Raw genomic sequence first — 15064 nt, forward strand, 5'->3', positions numbered from 1 at the left:
ATATATAATACATACATATTTTATTAAATAAATTTTATAATATATTGGGGGGTCGCATACAATTTAAAGCAGTAAGCTCTAATATAAATAAATCATACATAATAACAAAAATATAACGTATAAATTAAAACATAATCACGCTTAATACAAGTTTATGTAAGCATTTCATATTATGGAAAAAGGAAGAATGCTGCAGTCAAGATATTTTTATGTAAGGAGACTCTACACCCAAAGTGCAAGTAATACAAACTAAATGTCTTTTTATTGAACATTTCATCTCAAGTGTTCAATAGTCAATGTTTGTAATATATCATTATTGAGTGTAGAGTATCGCTATAAATACTGAAATCGGAATGAGATCGTTACATATACCCCTCCAGGGATAAGTGTTGCCATTGGCCCTGTAAATAATTTTACAAATTTAAAAATGTTTTAAAGATATTCAACATTTTCATATGTACCGCGATTCCTAGACTCCAACCAGCTCCAGCTGGATTCTCATTAGTTATTCCACATCGTCGGCATATGACGCCATTTAGGGAAATCGCCCACACTTCCTTGCCGACGGACACGGAACGAAAGCCGCAGTGGGTCTCTGTGTGTGGCGGAACATTGGCAGAGTTTGGGAGAAATTGCCAATGTGAGCCCTCCGGGAATGTGCGCGTTACTTCCTTACGCACTGCTAAACGCTGTTTGTTATCCAATGCCCAGATGCCAGCACGACCTACGCTAATGACTTTGAAGGTAACGCCAGACGGTGCTTCGACCTGCTGCCAGGCGTCACCACAAGGGTTCACCTTGCTGATGCCATATCTGAAGAAGATCATGCCATTGCGAGCAACTGCCCAGACCTGTCCAGTGGGTCCCACACTAATCCCAACCAGCGGCTGATCGCTTACAATATGCTCCCAGGTATCTCCGCGAGGATTTAGTGTGGAAACGCCATGACGGATCAAGACATCGCCATTCGAGGCAATGGCCCATGCAGCAACAGGCATATCCTCTACGTTCAGTGCACTGTCCACATCACTGTCCAGGACCTGCAGTGAGGCATCTAGTATTTTGGAATGACTTAGCTCCTGCCAAGGGCCACTGCTGGTGAGTCGACATTTCTTCATCCAACGCCGTCGGCGCACGCAATCCGTTAGCTTCTTTTGTGCATGATAGGTGGCTGGAAAATCGATTGCATACTGCCAGCCTTCCTTGTCCGATCCGCCGGGTATATTGTAGTCGATGGCCCAATCGGATATCCATTCGCAGTGTGTGGACAGCAGCTTGGTGTGCTCCTTACTACGTTTCTGTCGCCCAGTCGCATCGCTCCACATGTGTCGATCCGTGGGCAGGCTCTTGGCAGTGAAGCCACTGATGGGATTCCAGCGCTGATTCTCATACACGTAGTAGGTGTGCGTGTCAATCATTGCGTTTATCTTGCCCGACCCTTCCAGCCCCTTCAGGAACATACCGCCCCAGCCGCCGTTGTACGCCCAAGCGGTATTATCGCAGGATATGCCCCAGACGACATCCACTCCACTGTTATACACTCGCTTCAGATGGCCGCCTATCTGCCGCCAGTGCAATTGCTGCATAGATAAAATCACCGACGGCGAACGATAGATGACACTAAATAGCTTCACTCGCCCACTGACATAGAGACAGGTAACCGCCGCCGGATCCGTGCGGTATTTGTAATCGGCATAGAGTTCATTGTTCACAACAATCTGATATTGATTTTGAAGAGCCCTATAAAAATGTTAACAATCGGGTATTAAATGATAAGTGTGCCAGACTGATAAGTGTTGAAGCTCACCTGATTTTCACAGTGAAGCTCGCACCAGGCGCAAACACCATGCGATCATTGCGTACTTCATCCAGCCACTCGGAATCAATCATAGAGTTGAGCACGGTGGTGCGCTCATTGAAGCGCGGATTCAAATGCATCGCTATGACACGATATTTCTCCACACGATGGGAGAGCGCTTTAATACTAGAATGACACTGTAAATCAAACCGAATCTGATCGGCATCGTCATAGACACAGCCCGCAATTTCCAGCTCGCTGCCACAGGGCATGCTAGAGAGGAGGGAAAAATCAGCAATTTGATTAATATGATGCGCATATTACGTATATCACATATACTCTTACCCATTATATAGCGTATTGTAGTAGGGTGTCTCGCACGTAGACACATCCATGCGCTCCACGTAGTGAGCCTGTCCATTGCTGTTTTTATCCAGCTGTTGCGCCTTCATGTTGGCTGCATCAAAGACAAATACATCACCCAGATCGCTGGTCAGCCAAATCGCATTGCTGGCCGGCTTGCCCACTAGCATATTGATTTGACTGCACACCGAGGACAGGTGGGATAGCCAATCCTCCATATCAGCATCACCGGCGAATTGCAGTTTGACTGGGCTGCAATTGATAGGCAGATGCATTGCGTGTATGGCCAATCGTGGTGCACCCGGCTCGCTGCAGCATTGCACGCACGTAATATCGGAGAGAGCGAATTGTATTTTGGTTGCTGAGCCGTCGGGACTGAGCACTGTGAAGGTGCCGGAGTCATTCTCTGTGCTGTCACCTCCATTGCCGCTCACCCATTCCAGCTCAATGGTACAATCGTCGTAGTCGCCACCTGGATGATGATAGCGTGCGTCCGCCGTTTTAATCCAAGACGTTAGCTCGACTGCCTTCTCGTAGTGCGTTTCCTGCTGCAGCTTGGCCACGCTCTGTTGGCGCTGTTTGAGTTTCTCGAGTATGTCGATGCGCCAATTGGGATTTACTTCGGCCTTGCCATCGTTGTGGTGCTCGTTGAACCAGTTGGGTATATTGTTAGTATCTATGGTGACGGCGCCAGTGGTCACACAGCTCCACATCACAGCGCATTCAGTCCAGAACTGCGAGCCATTGTGGTCATCGTCTTCGCCGAGGAATGCGTCAGAGCCATGCGCTGATTCCGATTCGAAGACAGCTGAGTCACTTTCCGGATGCGCCTCGGTGCCCACAACGGATCCAACACTGCGCACCGGTGACCAGGCCCGTGGATTCTTAAGCTGCGTTTCAAACTTTCCGCTTATCTCAGCAACATCAGCGGCCGGCGCACTGGAAGCGTGCGATAAGGGCTCACGCAAGGCAGTCGCCCGATGTTTCTGGCGCTCGTTGAGATTGAGGCTGCCAATGGTGGGCGGCGAATCAGCGCTCAGCTTCCAGCGGTCATTCTTCAAACGGTTGTTCAGACCATTATTCGAGGAGGCGTTGCTGTGCGTGTTGACAGTCTCAATGACTGCGCACGTTTCCACAACGCCCTTTTCCTTCTCTTTGGAATAGAGATTGGAAAAGCTTTGATGCTTGGAGCCGGGCGTTGAGCTGCTGCCACCACTTTTGCGTGAGACTATGGACAAGGAACTGGAGGAACGACTGATTTGCATGGGGCACTGAATTTTGAGCCATTTCTTGCCGGTGGGATCAGCGGCGGTAACGCCGGATCGGTAGTATATAGCACGATCTGCAGCGCCAATTGCAAACACCTGTTGAGAGGGGCATAGGATTAGTTTGTTAAAATAACAGATTGAATGGCCTAAAACATACCTGATCATTTGGTGCCACTGAGATCATGGACAGATTGCCAACCATTTCTACCCAGCCTCTGCCTATGGCCGCATCTTCACTGATGCCAGCCGCCTCACCTTTGATGCCACGTCGAAACCAGGCATGGTGATCGTTTGTTATGCACCAGACCGCATCGGTTCCCACCGAGATCTGCACAATGCGCAGACCACGTGGCGTATCTGTCTGTGAACTGGTGGCCACCGGCGATTTCACGTCCAGCCACGCATCACCCGACAGATTATCCCGTGTTATGCCCGTGCGCACAATGACGCGCCCATTGTAGAGCACAGCCCAAACCAGACCCGTAGGACCTACGCTAATCTGGGCCAGTTCACTGCCGACGGGCGTGTTGATGGCGGTCCAGCGTAGACCCTCTGGCGCAAAGGTAGTTACGCCAGTCCGGAACATTGCGCGGCCATGCGCCGTTATGGCCCACACACAAAGCGTGCCGGCTCGAGCATTTGGCACGTGTGTGCCGCCTATGGCCACATCAATGAAGGGCTCCTGCGTAGGATCCTTGTGCAGGGGTGCGACAGCACACCAACTGTTCAGAGCAGCATAGCGGCGAAAGCGTATCCACTTGCGTCGACGCACATACGAGTTCCATGACTTTTTTGCCGAGTATGAAGCTGGAAAATCCAAGGCGTACATCCATCCATCTTCAGGCAGCTGTTGTCCGTCCAATTCCAGGTCCAGATGCCAATCACCGTCCCACTGCCAGGCCATGGAGGGTAAGCGAATCTTGTCCACGCTCCTTTCAACACTGCCATCAGCGTTGGAGTATTTATAACGATCGGTGGGCAGCAGAGTTTTGGAGAACCCCTCAATGGGCAGCCAGCGCTCGTTCTCGTAAGACTCCTCCTTCACCCGTATTGGCACATCAAGTCCGTGCACATGAACGTACACTTGTCGGTCGCCGCCAATAGCCCACATATAATTGGGGACTGCGCTGATTTTCTTGAACTCCAGACCGAGATATGGGAACTCGCGCCATCCACTTGAGCTGGTGGACAGCGTATGCACGCGCCCCTCGCTACTGGTAGCGAACAGTAGACTGCTCGGCATTGCTGTTTGCGTTATTAACTAAAGTTCCTTAGTTGCATTCGCCCTTTTTGTTCCATAGTGGCACGCTTTTACAAAAAAAATTGATTTTCCGTTCAAGTGTAGTCACTGTTCACCGATAAACTACTCTTTAGGTTATTCAAAGTGCAGTTCTGTTACTTAGAATGTTAATTAAAGCTCTGTTGTGACGTCACATTTTCAGTTTGGTGCTGTTATCCAATTTGAAAGTTGGCGGCCAGCTTAGCAGTGGTCCGGCTAGCGGTCAAAGTGCCCAAAATTATGTATTCTGTAATAACTTAAAAGAAAAAACAGACTAAGAGAGGACGTAGCTGTTAAATCAATTAAACCGGCCTGTTAAGTTAACAGTGATTTACAGATGTCAAAAACAGAATATTTATCGGAACCAGTCTCTGCTATTATTTCTTAAAACACGATCTAAGTGTGATTGATAAATTAAAAATTTTTTTGAATAGAAAATACTTTTTGATAGATTTATGAATAGTCGCATTTCTTTTAAGTAAAACACCAATAAGAAAGAAAGAAAAACGAAGAGTCAGTTGACCTCCGGTTAAAGCAGCTCTGCCCTAGGCTTACATTTTCATTGTATGAGAGTTGAGCGCGTAAACAATATTCGTATCGTATCCGAAAAAGAGTAAGTGAAAAATATATTGGAAAATTGTCAAATATATAATATATGCCTTTATAGTGTTTCAACTGCTGCGTCAGCATCCTTCTTGGTCAATCTTCATCATTGCCACCGGCACAATTGCTGCCTCTGAGGTGATATGGTTCGCATATAAATCGATCTGCAAGTGGATCCGATGGCGAAAGGCTCAGGTGCATGAGGTGCTTATGTTCAATGAACTGGGCTTCGAATGCATGCAAGAGCATCGCAAGTCCAGCGAAAATGGCCGTTTATATTATTGTCAAAATAAGCATTGCGCTCAGGCCAACATCGACCGCATTATCGAACAGCTGAACAAGGCCAAATACAGCATTGATCTGGCCATGTATTCCGTCTACTCCGTTGAGATGACACGCGCTTTAAAAAACGCCTTGCTCCGCAAGGTTGTTGTTCGTATAATTGTCACTCTACAACGCGGGGATAAAACTAATTGCCTTCTGGTCGATCTAATTCACCATGGCGCCCATCTGCGTAACCAGAATTCCAATTACTTTATGCATCATAAGTTCTGTGTGATCGATGGGCAAGAGCGAGTGAATCACCTTTGGAGTCTCAAGAAACGCAATTACGGACCAGAGACTACGTACAGCGTCCTAATCAATGGCTCTCTCAACTGGACGGATACCGGCATCGGCGTCAACTGGGAAAATGTAGTCATCACATCTCATCCAAAAATGACCAATGTCTTCCAATCAGAATTCGATCGTATGTGGAAGGTGTTTTCAACTAATACTAGAAAATAGAGGCACTATTACCGTTAGTGCTATCACTCAATCGTAGTGTATTGAAGGCAGCGACATGAGTCCGCGTGTCGAATCAGCTGTTAGGAGAAGTCGACTAGTTGCAGGTTGTCAAATAGAAGAATTATGGGTTGTCGAAAAAATCCAAAAAATATGAATTGTGGAGTCCATGTTTAAATTGGAGCTCATGTACTATATGAAGATATATGTGATCGCCATTGTATAGTATACAATGTATACCTATAATATGCATGACAGCTTTAATTATGTTTTAAGAAAACCGCATCAAATCAATAGTGCTGCCAGACCTGTTAAGCACTTTTAAATATACATATTTCTTTAGCATGTATGGGCTCTTGATTACATATAAAACGATAATAGTTTACTCAAAATAAAGTCTACATGTTTTAAATAAAGTGATTATGTATTCAGCATTTTTTAAATAGTAAGTGAACGCTTTTTTTTTTTTCTTAGTTATCTGGCAACTACATTAGATTGACATGTCAACGAAAATGCGTTGCTAATAAAGTTTCTAAAAATTAACCTTCAATTTGTAATCCCTATACGATTTCGTAGCAACCTCTTAACGTCCTTAAGAAGAGGCAAGTTTCAAGCGTTGTCAATAGCAACAACAAAATTTCCATTTCCGTTCTTGGATTTTGACCGCGAACCGTCAAAACCTCAAATAAATATGGATAGCATAGAAGCTCAATTTGTCCGTGATACAATTGCTAAGAATAAGGTAGCAATATTTAGCAAAACTACTTGTCCCTATTGCACAATGGCTAAAGAGGTAAAAACTACAAGTGAAGAACTTCAAATATGTGCTATTATATTAATATATGTGTTATTTCACAGCCATTTCGCAAGTTGAAGGTTGATGCAATGATAGTGGAGCTCGATGGACGTAAAGATGGCAATGCTATTCAATCTGTACTGGGCGAGATGACAGGCGCTCGAACGGTTAGTTAAAAACAAAAAAAAAACTATTTACATTATCCTAATGGTAAAATGTATTCGTTGCAGGTGCCTCGAGTGTTTATCAATGGTAAATTTGTGGGTGGCGGCACCGACATAAAGCGCATGTACGAATTGGGAACGCTGCAAAAATATTTCGAATAATGATTTAATTGAACTGTTTAATTTTATTTTAAATAAAAATTGTAGTGCAAATGATAAACATAAACTGAGTAATTGAATTTCTAGGCTTGACAAATTAAGCGTTTACATTTCATTGGAATGTATCGATAGGGCATATCTGTAATCGACTTGCAAATCGATTTATCGACACAATACGGTAAATAGACAATTATTGCGACCAACAGGTATTTAAGTTGTCGCTCATGTAATTTAATAATAAACAACAAGATGGCCGATTTAGTGCGTGGCGAGGCCTCCGAATCGGATGAGGAAGTGGATAAGCATAAGGCATTTACAACTGACAAATAAATAGAGCATCGAGTCTCATAAACCAAATCTTTGTAGATATACGCAGCGGAAGTGTCTGGGGAGGCAACCGAGGAAGAAGACGAAGACATCTATGAGCAGCCAAGCACACCTAGTGCAACTGCCTCAATATACCGTAATAATTTACTGCAGCGCAAATTGAGTATGTGCAATATATTCTATATGGTATTCGACTCGATTCATAAGTCCTATTCACTCCAATTTAGTTGAGAACAACATTGAAATTTGTAAGGCGCTGACCATGCTCACACGCAACTTTGTTGTGACTGCTTCCAAGCAGCTACTGACCACCGATCAAATGCTCATCAAGTCGCAACTGTCCCTGCAATCGGCACACACAGCGCTGCAGCAGGCACAACGAAACACATCACAGTTGCAGAACCGAGTTGCATCGGCGTTGACGAGTAGCTTTTTGCCCGTCATTCACATAAAAGAGAGAGGCAATTGAGACGGGAATGAAAGTACATACGTTTATACAATCCTTATAAATAAACGAACAAAATAGGCTAATCTTCTGTGTCCGAATTGGGCGCATACACCTGACTATTAGGCGACGGCTCACGCGGTACGTAGGTATTTTGAAAACATCGAGAGAAGATGGTGCGCACCCTAAGGCCGCGCTCGCGTTCCGGAGATTGAGGTATGCTCTCATCCTCCTCGTTATTGTCTTCCGGCAATAGTGTGGGCGGCGCATCCTCTGTATTGAAGAAGCACACTTCAGTGCTGCTCGGTCGAGGTATCTGGCTGGTCTCCACAGCATCGGACACGGCCAGCAACATTGCCTCCTCTTCGGCCTCTTCATCAACTAAATCCATAGTGTCACCGTCGGCTAGCATGCGAGCCGGTTGCACTGAAGCTACCTCTGATGGCACTTCGGTGCGACGGTCGCGGAATTGAAACAGCGACGTATCGAGCTCCGAGAGAGTCGTGTCTTCAGCCAACCGCCGCTTTTGCTGTATCTCTGGACCCGGCGTGCTGCTCTTTCGTTTTTGAGATGCATTTGTTGTATTACACACAGTAATGTCGCGCGGACGATAATCTTCCGAGAAACTAACATCTTCGGGCGACAAAGTTGATAGGATGAGCAAGCACTCAATATCGCGGTGTTTCTTAATCTTCACGAAAAATGGACTGCCAGCGTCATCGAACTCCAGCGTCATTGCCGCATTCAACGCCTCAGCAAAGAGCAAAAAGGCGCGAAATTCCTTAATGCAAAATGTAATAACTGATCCCTCGGCCACCTGATAGTGCTCAAATTCACTATGCTTCAGTTTCAGCTGCGATCGCATAAACTTATCATTTACACGAGCACCCTCGATGTAGTTCTTAGCTGACAGACTGTCTGGCGTGGCCTCCAGCGTAAGTTCCTCTTCAGAAGAATTGAAGCTATTCGAAATTTCCATAAACAGCCTGTGATCACCGCGAATGCTACAAAATACAAATAAAATGAATTTACTATGTACAATAAAATGATACATCATTAGCTACCTATTGGGACTTTGATCAGTTGGCACACTCGACGTAATATTCAATTCATCGACAATTGCAATTAGTGCCTGCTTTGTGGTCTCCAGCTTGCAGCGTAGATTGACTTGTAATTTGGTTTTATTACCCACAATGCTCAGTTCGCAGTATTCGACCTAAAATAGGAAGCAAAATTAACAATAGTGAATATTAAAAGCCTGCACGGACTCACCTGCTTCATATTGCGAAAGACGCCGAGGCATGGCTTCATAGCTATTTTACAAAAACAGTCGCCGCTGGGTGGTAGCTGAAATGTATCAAACATACAGCGACTAAAGCTAATGCTAGCCACAGCCGATTGCGTAGGATTGATGGAGCGCATTTTGAGTCCATGGACATCAGCTTCTATGAACAGCTCTTTGCCAATTTTGGACAACGATTGTATGGCCTTAGCAATGACTAGCAAAACATTTGATTAATATTTGTAAAATAAAGTAAATATATATATTATTTACCACGCGCATTGCCTCCCTCCAGAGTGCATTTCATAATTTCCGAAATTGCACTTTCGGCGCGCTTTAGTTTATAAACAAAGCCGCTGGATCAGCTGATAAAACTAATCGGCTGGCAACCTCTAAATAACAACATTTGGCCACTCTAGAGTAGCTGTTTCAGAATAGTTCATTTTATTTAGTAAACTGTGTTGGTGTATTTCATAAAAACGGTATCTAAATATGAACTAAGCTCATTGTTTTTTTTTTTATTAAAGCAAATAGAATAAATGTCAGTTAATTGTTCAAATAACTATTTAATAATCCATCGAGTTATTGATAATTTATCCAAAGAGAACTACTCTTGGAACTGGTTCAGTTTAGCTTCATATTGAGCCACACATTCGTAGCAAGGTGGTAACGCTTGTCCGGCCGGTAAAACGCCACATCAGTTTTTCGCCTTAAATTTAATTAAGACTTCGGTAGAAAATAAAAGTTAAAGTGAATTAATTTAACAGCGAGTACTTATTAAGTCCGCAAGCTTTTATAATAAGTGCGACATGTTCACGTAATAGAAGAGCTCACAGATATATTCACAGCTGAAAATGTTACGTTTTGTGTGTGTATTGCTGCTGGCAACTGCGACGTTCACACTGCTGTCGCCAGCTGGTGTTTCGGTGGGGGCTGCTGAGTCCAGTCAAAGTTATCCAATTACCACTCTCATTAATGCCAAATGGACACAAACGCCACTGTATTTAGAAATTGCCGAGTATTTGGCGGACGAGCAGGCAGGTCTCTTCTGGGACTATGTGCAGGCTGTAACGGCATTGGACACGGCGCTCAACGATTATGGTGGGTGTTGAATGTGGATTCGTGTTGGGATAGTAATATTAATTGAATTATCCTTTGCAGATACGGAGTCGCAACAGTACAACGCCGCCTTGCAGTTGGTGCGCTCGCATGTGAGTGCCCCACAACTGCCACTCCTTAAGCTGGTCGTCGCGATGCACAGTTTGACGCCGCGCATCCAGACGCACTTCCAATTGGCCGACGAGCTTCGCACAGCTGGAGCCTGTGAGGGCAGCATCTTCGCACAGGTGGGCACAGAGCTCGCCTGCAGCTATACGGAGCTGGAGCAAAAACTGAAACTGCCAGTTGCCAAAAGCAGTCTGGATGCTGATTTGGTCAGCTACAGCTTCGATCATGTGTATCCTGGCAGTGAGAATAACACCCGTACTGTGGTGCTCTATGCTGATTTGGGCACTGCCGCATTTCGACCATACCACAAGCTGCTAGAAACCGCTGCAAATACAGGAAAAGTGCGATACCTGCTGCGGCATCACCTGGGCAAGCGAAGTGATCGGCCCGTACGTTTATCCGGCTACGGTGTGGAATTGCATTTGAAATCCACAGAGTACAAGAGTCAGGACGATGCGCCTAAGCCGGAGGCTGGTACTGGCAATGGTGACACATCAGAGGAATTAAACGAAACGGATGTGCAGGGCTTTGATTTCAAGCTACTCAAAAACAAGCATCCCACGCTTAAGCGTGCACTGGACCAGCTACGCCAACGCTTGCTCCAGGGCAACGATGAGATTGCTCAACTCAAAGCCTGGGAATTCCAGGACCTAGGACTACAGGCGGCCGCATCCATAGCCGAGATACAAGGCGACGAGGCGCTGCAGATACTCCAGTATACGGCACACAATTTCCCCATGTTGGCCAGGACATTGCTCGCCCACAAAGTCTCTGATGAGCTACGCGCAGAGGTGAAGCACAATTCCGAATCACTGGGACGCAGCCTGAATGTGTCACCGCCTGATGGAGCTTTGTTCATAAACGGATTGTTCTTTGATGCGGACACAATGGATCTGTACACCGTGGTGGACACGTTGCGCTCGGAGATGCGTGTGCTGCAGAGTCTCCATGGCAACAATGTGCACGGCCACTTAGCTAGCGCATTGCTAGCTCTGGATTTGAACAGTGCCAACAAAAAGGAATTTGCAATTGATATCAGAGATACTGCAGTGCTGTGGATCAATGACATCGAACAAGATGCCCAGTACAGACGCTGGCCGCCATCCGTGATGGATTTGCTCCGTCCCACATTCCCTGGCATGTTGCGCAACATACGGAAGAATGTCTTTAACCTGGTTCTCGTTGTGGATCCACTGCAGCCAGAAGCGCGCAGTGTCATCAAGTTAGCCGAATCCTTTGTAATACACCAAGCGCCCATACGTCTAGGCTTGGTCTTCGATGACCGGGCCATGGAGGAAAGCACTGCTGCCGATTATGTGGCTATTGCTTGTGCCTTCAACTATGTAAGTCAGCAAAAGGACGCACGCGCCGCCCTTAGCTTCCTCACGGACATCTATGCGACAGTGGGCGAGACAGCTGTCGTTACCAAGCAGCACATCATCAAGCAGCTAACAAAGGAGTTCAGCTCACTGAGCAGCAGCAAGGCCAATGAGTTGCTTGGCGAGGACTCCGATTACGACTATGGACGACAGCTCGCTGCAGAGTTTGTGCAGCGCCTGGGCTTCGGTTCAGTGCGTCAGCCGCAAGCGCTGCTCAATGGCGCACCCATGCCTAGCAATATCATCAGTGCTGATAGCGACTTCGAGGAGGCCATTTTCACGGAAATCATGAGCCAGACAACGGTGCTGCAGAAGGCCGTATATCGAGGTGAGCTGACCGATGCGGATGAGGTAATCAATTACCTGATGAATCAGCCGCATGTGATGCCCCGTCTCAATCAACGCATCCTCAACCAGGAGGATGCCAAGTACTTGGACATTAATGGTGTGCCCTCAAAGCAGTTGGGCAATGTTGCAGCGCTCAACAAGCTCTCGAATCGCGATATGACTGCCACGCTAATGGCCAATCTGAAATACTTCGGTGGCAAGAAGAGCTCGGAGCGTATTGGTAGCGCCTCATTGCAGTTCCTAACGCTCTGGGTGTTTGCAGATCTGGAGACTGATGAAGGTCGCACATTGCTAACCCATGCGCTGGATTATGTGCGTAGCGGTGAGAGCGTACGATTGGCATTCATTCCCAACACAGAGGGCAGTAGCGATAAACGAAGTCTGAATCATTTGGCCTGGGCGGCTATGCACTCGATGGAGCCAGCCAAGGCAACAGATCAGGTGTTCAAATGGCTGCGGGGAAAGAAACAGCGCATAGACGATATACCCAAGCAGCTGGAAGACGTCCTGGGCAGCGCGGAATTGCATCTGAAGATGCTGCGTGTATATGCACAACGTGTGCTGGGACTATCCAAGTCACAGCGTCTAGTCATTGGAAATGGTCGACTCTACGGGCCGCTCAGCTCCGACGAGATCTTCGATAGCGCCGACTTTGCGCTGTTGGCTCGCTACAGCGCCTTGCAGTACGGCGACAAGGTGCGCGACGTGCTCAAGGCATCGGCCAGCGATGTGAACAGCGATTTCAGCAGCGACACGCTGCTCAAGCTATACGCGAGCCTGCTGCCCCGACAAACCAAGACGCGCTTCAAGCTGCCCAGTGATCTGAAAACGGATCATTCTGTGGTGAAGCTGCCGGCGAAGGATGCCAAGCTGCCCCATTTTGATATCGTTGCTGTGCTGGATCCCGCCTCAAGAGCGGCACAGAAACTCAGCCCGATCCTAATACTGCTCCGGCAAACGCTCAACTGTCAGCTGCATCTGTATCTGACGCCTGTGGCCCAGCACAGCGATATGCCTGTCAAGAATTTCTATCGCTATGTGATCGAATCTGAGGTGCAGTTCGAGATGAATGGCGCACGCGCCGAAGGTCCGCTGGCTAAGTTCAGCGGGCTGCCCGCCAATCCGCTGCTGACACAGCAGCTGCAAGTGCCCGAGAATTGGCTGGTGGAGGCGGTGCGCGCTGTCTACGATCTGGATAACATTAAGCTGCGCGACATTGGCGGACCCGTGCACAGTGAATTCGGTCTGGAGTATCTTCTACTGGAGGGCCATTGCTTTGATGCGGCCAGCGGAGCACCGCCGCGTGGCTTGCAATTGGTGCTGGGCACCAAGTCACAGCCCACACTGGTGGACACCATTGTGATGGCCAATCTCGGCTACTTCCAGCTGAAGGCGAATCCTGGCGCCTGGACGTTGCGCCTGCGCGAAGGAAAATCCGCAGATATTTATGCCATTAGCCATGCGGAGGGACCCAATACGCTGCATCAACCAGAAACGGGCGTGGTGCAGGTGCTGATTACCTCATTGCGCTCCCACGTTACCAAGTTGCGCGTGTCCAAGCGGCCAGGCATGCAGCACGCGGAGCTGCTTGCGGATGACTCAGCGCCAGCGCAGTCTGGCATTTGGAATAGCATTGCGAACAGTTTTGGTGGTAGCAGCGGCACAGCTGGCGCAGATGAGGATGTGGAGACCATTAATATCTTCTCCGTGGCCTCGGGGCATTTGTATGAGCGCCTGCTGCGCATCATGATGGTGTCACTGCTGAAGCACACTAAGTCCCCGGTGAAGTTCTGGTTCCTCAAGAACTATTTGTCGCCACAATTTACGGACTTCCTGCCTCACATGGCCAAGGAGTATAATTTCCAGTATGAGCTCGTGCAGTACAAGTGGCCACGTTGGCTGCACCAGCAGACGGAGAAGCAGCGCACCATCTGGGGCTATAAGATCCTCTTCCTGGACGTGCTCTTTCCACTCAATGTGCGCAAGATTATCTTTGTGGACGCAGATGCGATTGTGCGCGCGGACATTAAGGAGCTGTACGACATGGATTTGGGTGGTGCCCCCTATGCGTATACACCGTTCTGTGATTCGCGCAAGGAAATGGAAGGTTTCCGATTCTGGAAGCAGGGCTACTGGCGCAGTCATCTGATGGGCAGGCGCTATCATATTTCAGCCTTATACGTGGTGGACTTGAAGCGATTCCGCAAGATTGCGGCGGGCGATCGATTGCGTGGACAGTATCAGGCGCTCAGTCAGGATCCGAATAGCTTGTCGAATCTGGATCAGGATTTGCCCAACAATATGATACATCAGGTGGCCATCAAATCGTTGCCCGATGAGTGGCTGTGGTGTCAGACTTGGTGCAGCGATAGTTCATTCAAGAACGCCAAGGTCATCGATTTGTGCAACAATCCGCAGACCAAGGAGGCCAAACTTACAGCCGCTCAGCGCATTGTGCCCGAGTGGAAGGACTACGATGCAGAGCTGAAAGCCCTGATGGCACGCATCGAGGACCATGAGAATCACAATATCAGTGGCAACAGGGAAAGTGTGGATGAGGACGAGGATGAGCATGTGGTCATCATTACTGAACCGCCGCCACCCGACCATGTCCATGGCGAGCTGTGATCGCTTTCATACATTTGTTTAGTATATATAAGCCTAATGTCCTTTATACTTGGTAAATACGAAATTAGCTAAGCTTTAAAATCTAGCAGGCATAAAAAAGAAAACCGAAAAACGGAACAGCTTCAAGTCTGAGAAGTTTTTGCATTCCATTCGCCATGATTTGAATTCAGCTGTAATAAATATAATAAATGAAATAACTGAATGCAAACTATGTA

General features: G+C 47.3%; 6 protein-coding genes across 6 annotated transcripts; 4 read left to right on the forward strand and 2 right to left on the reverse strand.

The window, feature by feature from the left end:
• Positions 1-3: 3 nt before the first annotated feature.
• On the reverse strand, positions 4-4967 carry Pex23 (tectonin beta-propeller repeat-containing peroxin 23). The gene is made up of 5 exons (XM_089468025.1): positions 3587-4967; positions 2144-3525; positions 1808-2071; positions 462-1740; positions 4-401 (listed from the first exon to the last, which is right to left on the reverse strand). The coding sequence occupies exons 1-5, from the start codon at positions 4670-4672 to the stop codon at positions 363-365; spliced, it is 4050 nt and encodes a 1349-aa protein (XP_089324151.1). The 5' UTR covers positions 4673-4967; the 3' UTR covers positions 4-362.
• Positions 4968-5039: 72 nt separating this feature from the next.
• Positions 5040-6443, forward strand: LOC149269233 (mitochondrial cardiolipin hydrolase-like). The gene is made up of 2 exons (XM_089468052.1): positions 5040-5321; positions 5376-6443. Coding segments are annotated over exons 1-2 (723 nt in total). The 5' UTR covers positions 5040-5320; the 3' UTR covers positions 6098-6443.
• A 127-nt stretch (positions 6444-6570) lies between these two features.
• Positions 6571-7280, forward strand: Grx1 (Glutaredoxin 1). The gene is made up of 3 exons (XM_018005513.2): positions 6571-6887; positions 6953-7057; positions 7121-7280. The coding sequence occupies exons 1-3, from the start codon at positions 6786-6788 to the stop codon at positions 7214-7216; spliced, it is 303 nt and encodes a 100-aa protein (XP_017861002.1). The 5' UTR covers positions 6571-6785; the 3' UTR covers positions 7217-7280.
• Positions 7281-7361: 81 nt separating this feature from the next.
• Positions 7362-8071, forward strand: Blos3 (Biogenesis of lysosome-related organelles complex 1, subunit 3). Its single transcript, XM_018005499.2, has 3 exons — positions 7362-7522; positions 7580-7703; positions 7768-8071. The coding sequence occupies exons 1-3, from the start codon at positions 7463-7465 to the stop codon at positions 8007-8009; spliced, it is 426 nt and encodes a 141-aa protein (XP_017860988.1). The 5' UTR covers positions 7362-7462; the 3' UTR covers positions 8010-8071.
• Positions 8006-9824, reverse strand: Rad9 (cell cycle checkpoint control protein Rad9). The gene is made up of 4 exons (XM_089468049.1): positions 9541-9824; positions 9258-9484; positions 9050-9201; positions 8006-8989 (listed from the first exon to the last, which is right to left on the reverse strand). Exons 1-4 carry the CDS (start codon positions 9572-9574, stop codon positions 8068-8070), a joined length of 1335 nt encoding a protein of 444 aa, XP_089324175.1. The 5' UTR covers positions 9575-9824; the 3' UTR covers positions 8006-8067.
• A 75-nt stretch (positions 9825-9899) lies between these two features.
• Uggt (UDP-glucose-glycoprotein glucosyltransferase) lies at positions 9900-15060 on the forward strand. The gene is made up of 2 exons (XM_089468024.1): positions 9900-10368; positions 10429-15060. Exons 1-2 carry the CDS (start codon positions 10122-10124, stop codon positions 14847-14849), a joined length of 4668 nt encoding a protein of 1555 aa, XP_089324150.1. The 5' UTR covers positions 9900-10121; the 3' UTR covers positions 14850-15060.
• The last annotated feature ends 4 nt before the right edge of the window (positions 15061-15064 follow it).

The sequence above is a fragment of the Drosophila arizonae genome, chromosome 4, assembly GCF_054131065.1.
Source record: "Drosophila arizonae isolate 15081-1271.41 chromosome 4, UAZ_ARI_1.0, whole genome shotgun sequence".
Classification (NCBI taxonomy): Eukaryota; Metazoa; Arthropoda; class Insecta; order Diptera; family Drosophilidae; genus Drosophila; species Drosophila arizonae.

Coding starts and splice junctions, on each gene's coding strand:
- Uggt (XM_089468024.1), top strand. CDS start 10,122: ATGTTACGTTTTGTGTGTGTATTGCTGCTGGCAACTGCGACGTTCACA. Junction 10,369..10,428: donor CACGGCGCTCAACGATTATG/GTGGGTGTTGAA, acceptor TATCCTTTGCAG/ATACGGAGTCGCAACAGTAC.
- Pex23 (XM_089468025.1), bottom strand. CDS start 4,672: ATGCCGAGCAGTCTACTGTTCGCTACCAGTAGCGAGGGGCGCGTGCAT. Junction 3,526..3,586: donor CAGTGGCACCAAATGATCAG/GTATGTTTTAGG, acceptor CCCTCTCAACAG/GTGTTTGCAATTGGCGCTGC. Junction 1,741..1,807: donor AGCTTCACTGTGAAAATCAG/GTGAGCTTCAAC, acceptor ACATTTTTATAG/GGCTCTTCAAAATCAATATC.
- Grx1 (XM_018005513.2), top strand. CDS start 6,786: ATGGATAGCATAGAAGCTCAATTTGTCCGTGATACAATTGCTAAGAAT. Junction 6,888..6,952: donor ATTGCACAATGGCTAAAGAG/GTAAAAACTACA, acceptor GTTATTTCACAG/CCATTTCGCAAGTTGAAGGT. Junction 7,058..7,120: donor AGATGACAGGCGCTCGAACG/GTTAGTTAAAAA, acceptor TATTCGTTGCAG/GTGCCTCGAGTGTTTATCAA.
- Blos3 (XM_018005499.2), top strand. CDS start 7,463: ATGGCCGATTTAGTGCGTGGCGAGGCCTCCGAATCGGATGAGGAAGTG. Junction 7,523..7,579: donor AGGAAGTGGATAAGCATAAG/GCATTTACAACT, acceptor AAATCTTTGTAG/ATATACGCAGCGGAAGTGTC. Junction 7,704..7,767: donor TTTACTGCAGCGCAAATTGA/GTATGTGCAATA, acceptor ACTCCAATTTAG/TTGAGAACAACATTGAAATT.
- Rad9 (XM_089468049.1), bottom strand. CDS start 9,574: ATGAAATGCACTCTGGAGGGAGGCAATGCGCGTG. Junction 9,202..9,257: donor TCTTTCGCAATATGAAGCAG/GTGAGTCCGTGC, acceptor TTCCTATTTTAG/GTCGAATACTGCGAACTGAG. Junction 8,990..9,049: donor ACTGATCAAAGTCCCAATAG/GTAGCTAATGAT, acceptor TGTATTTTGTAG/CATTCGCGGTGATCACAGGC.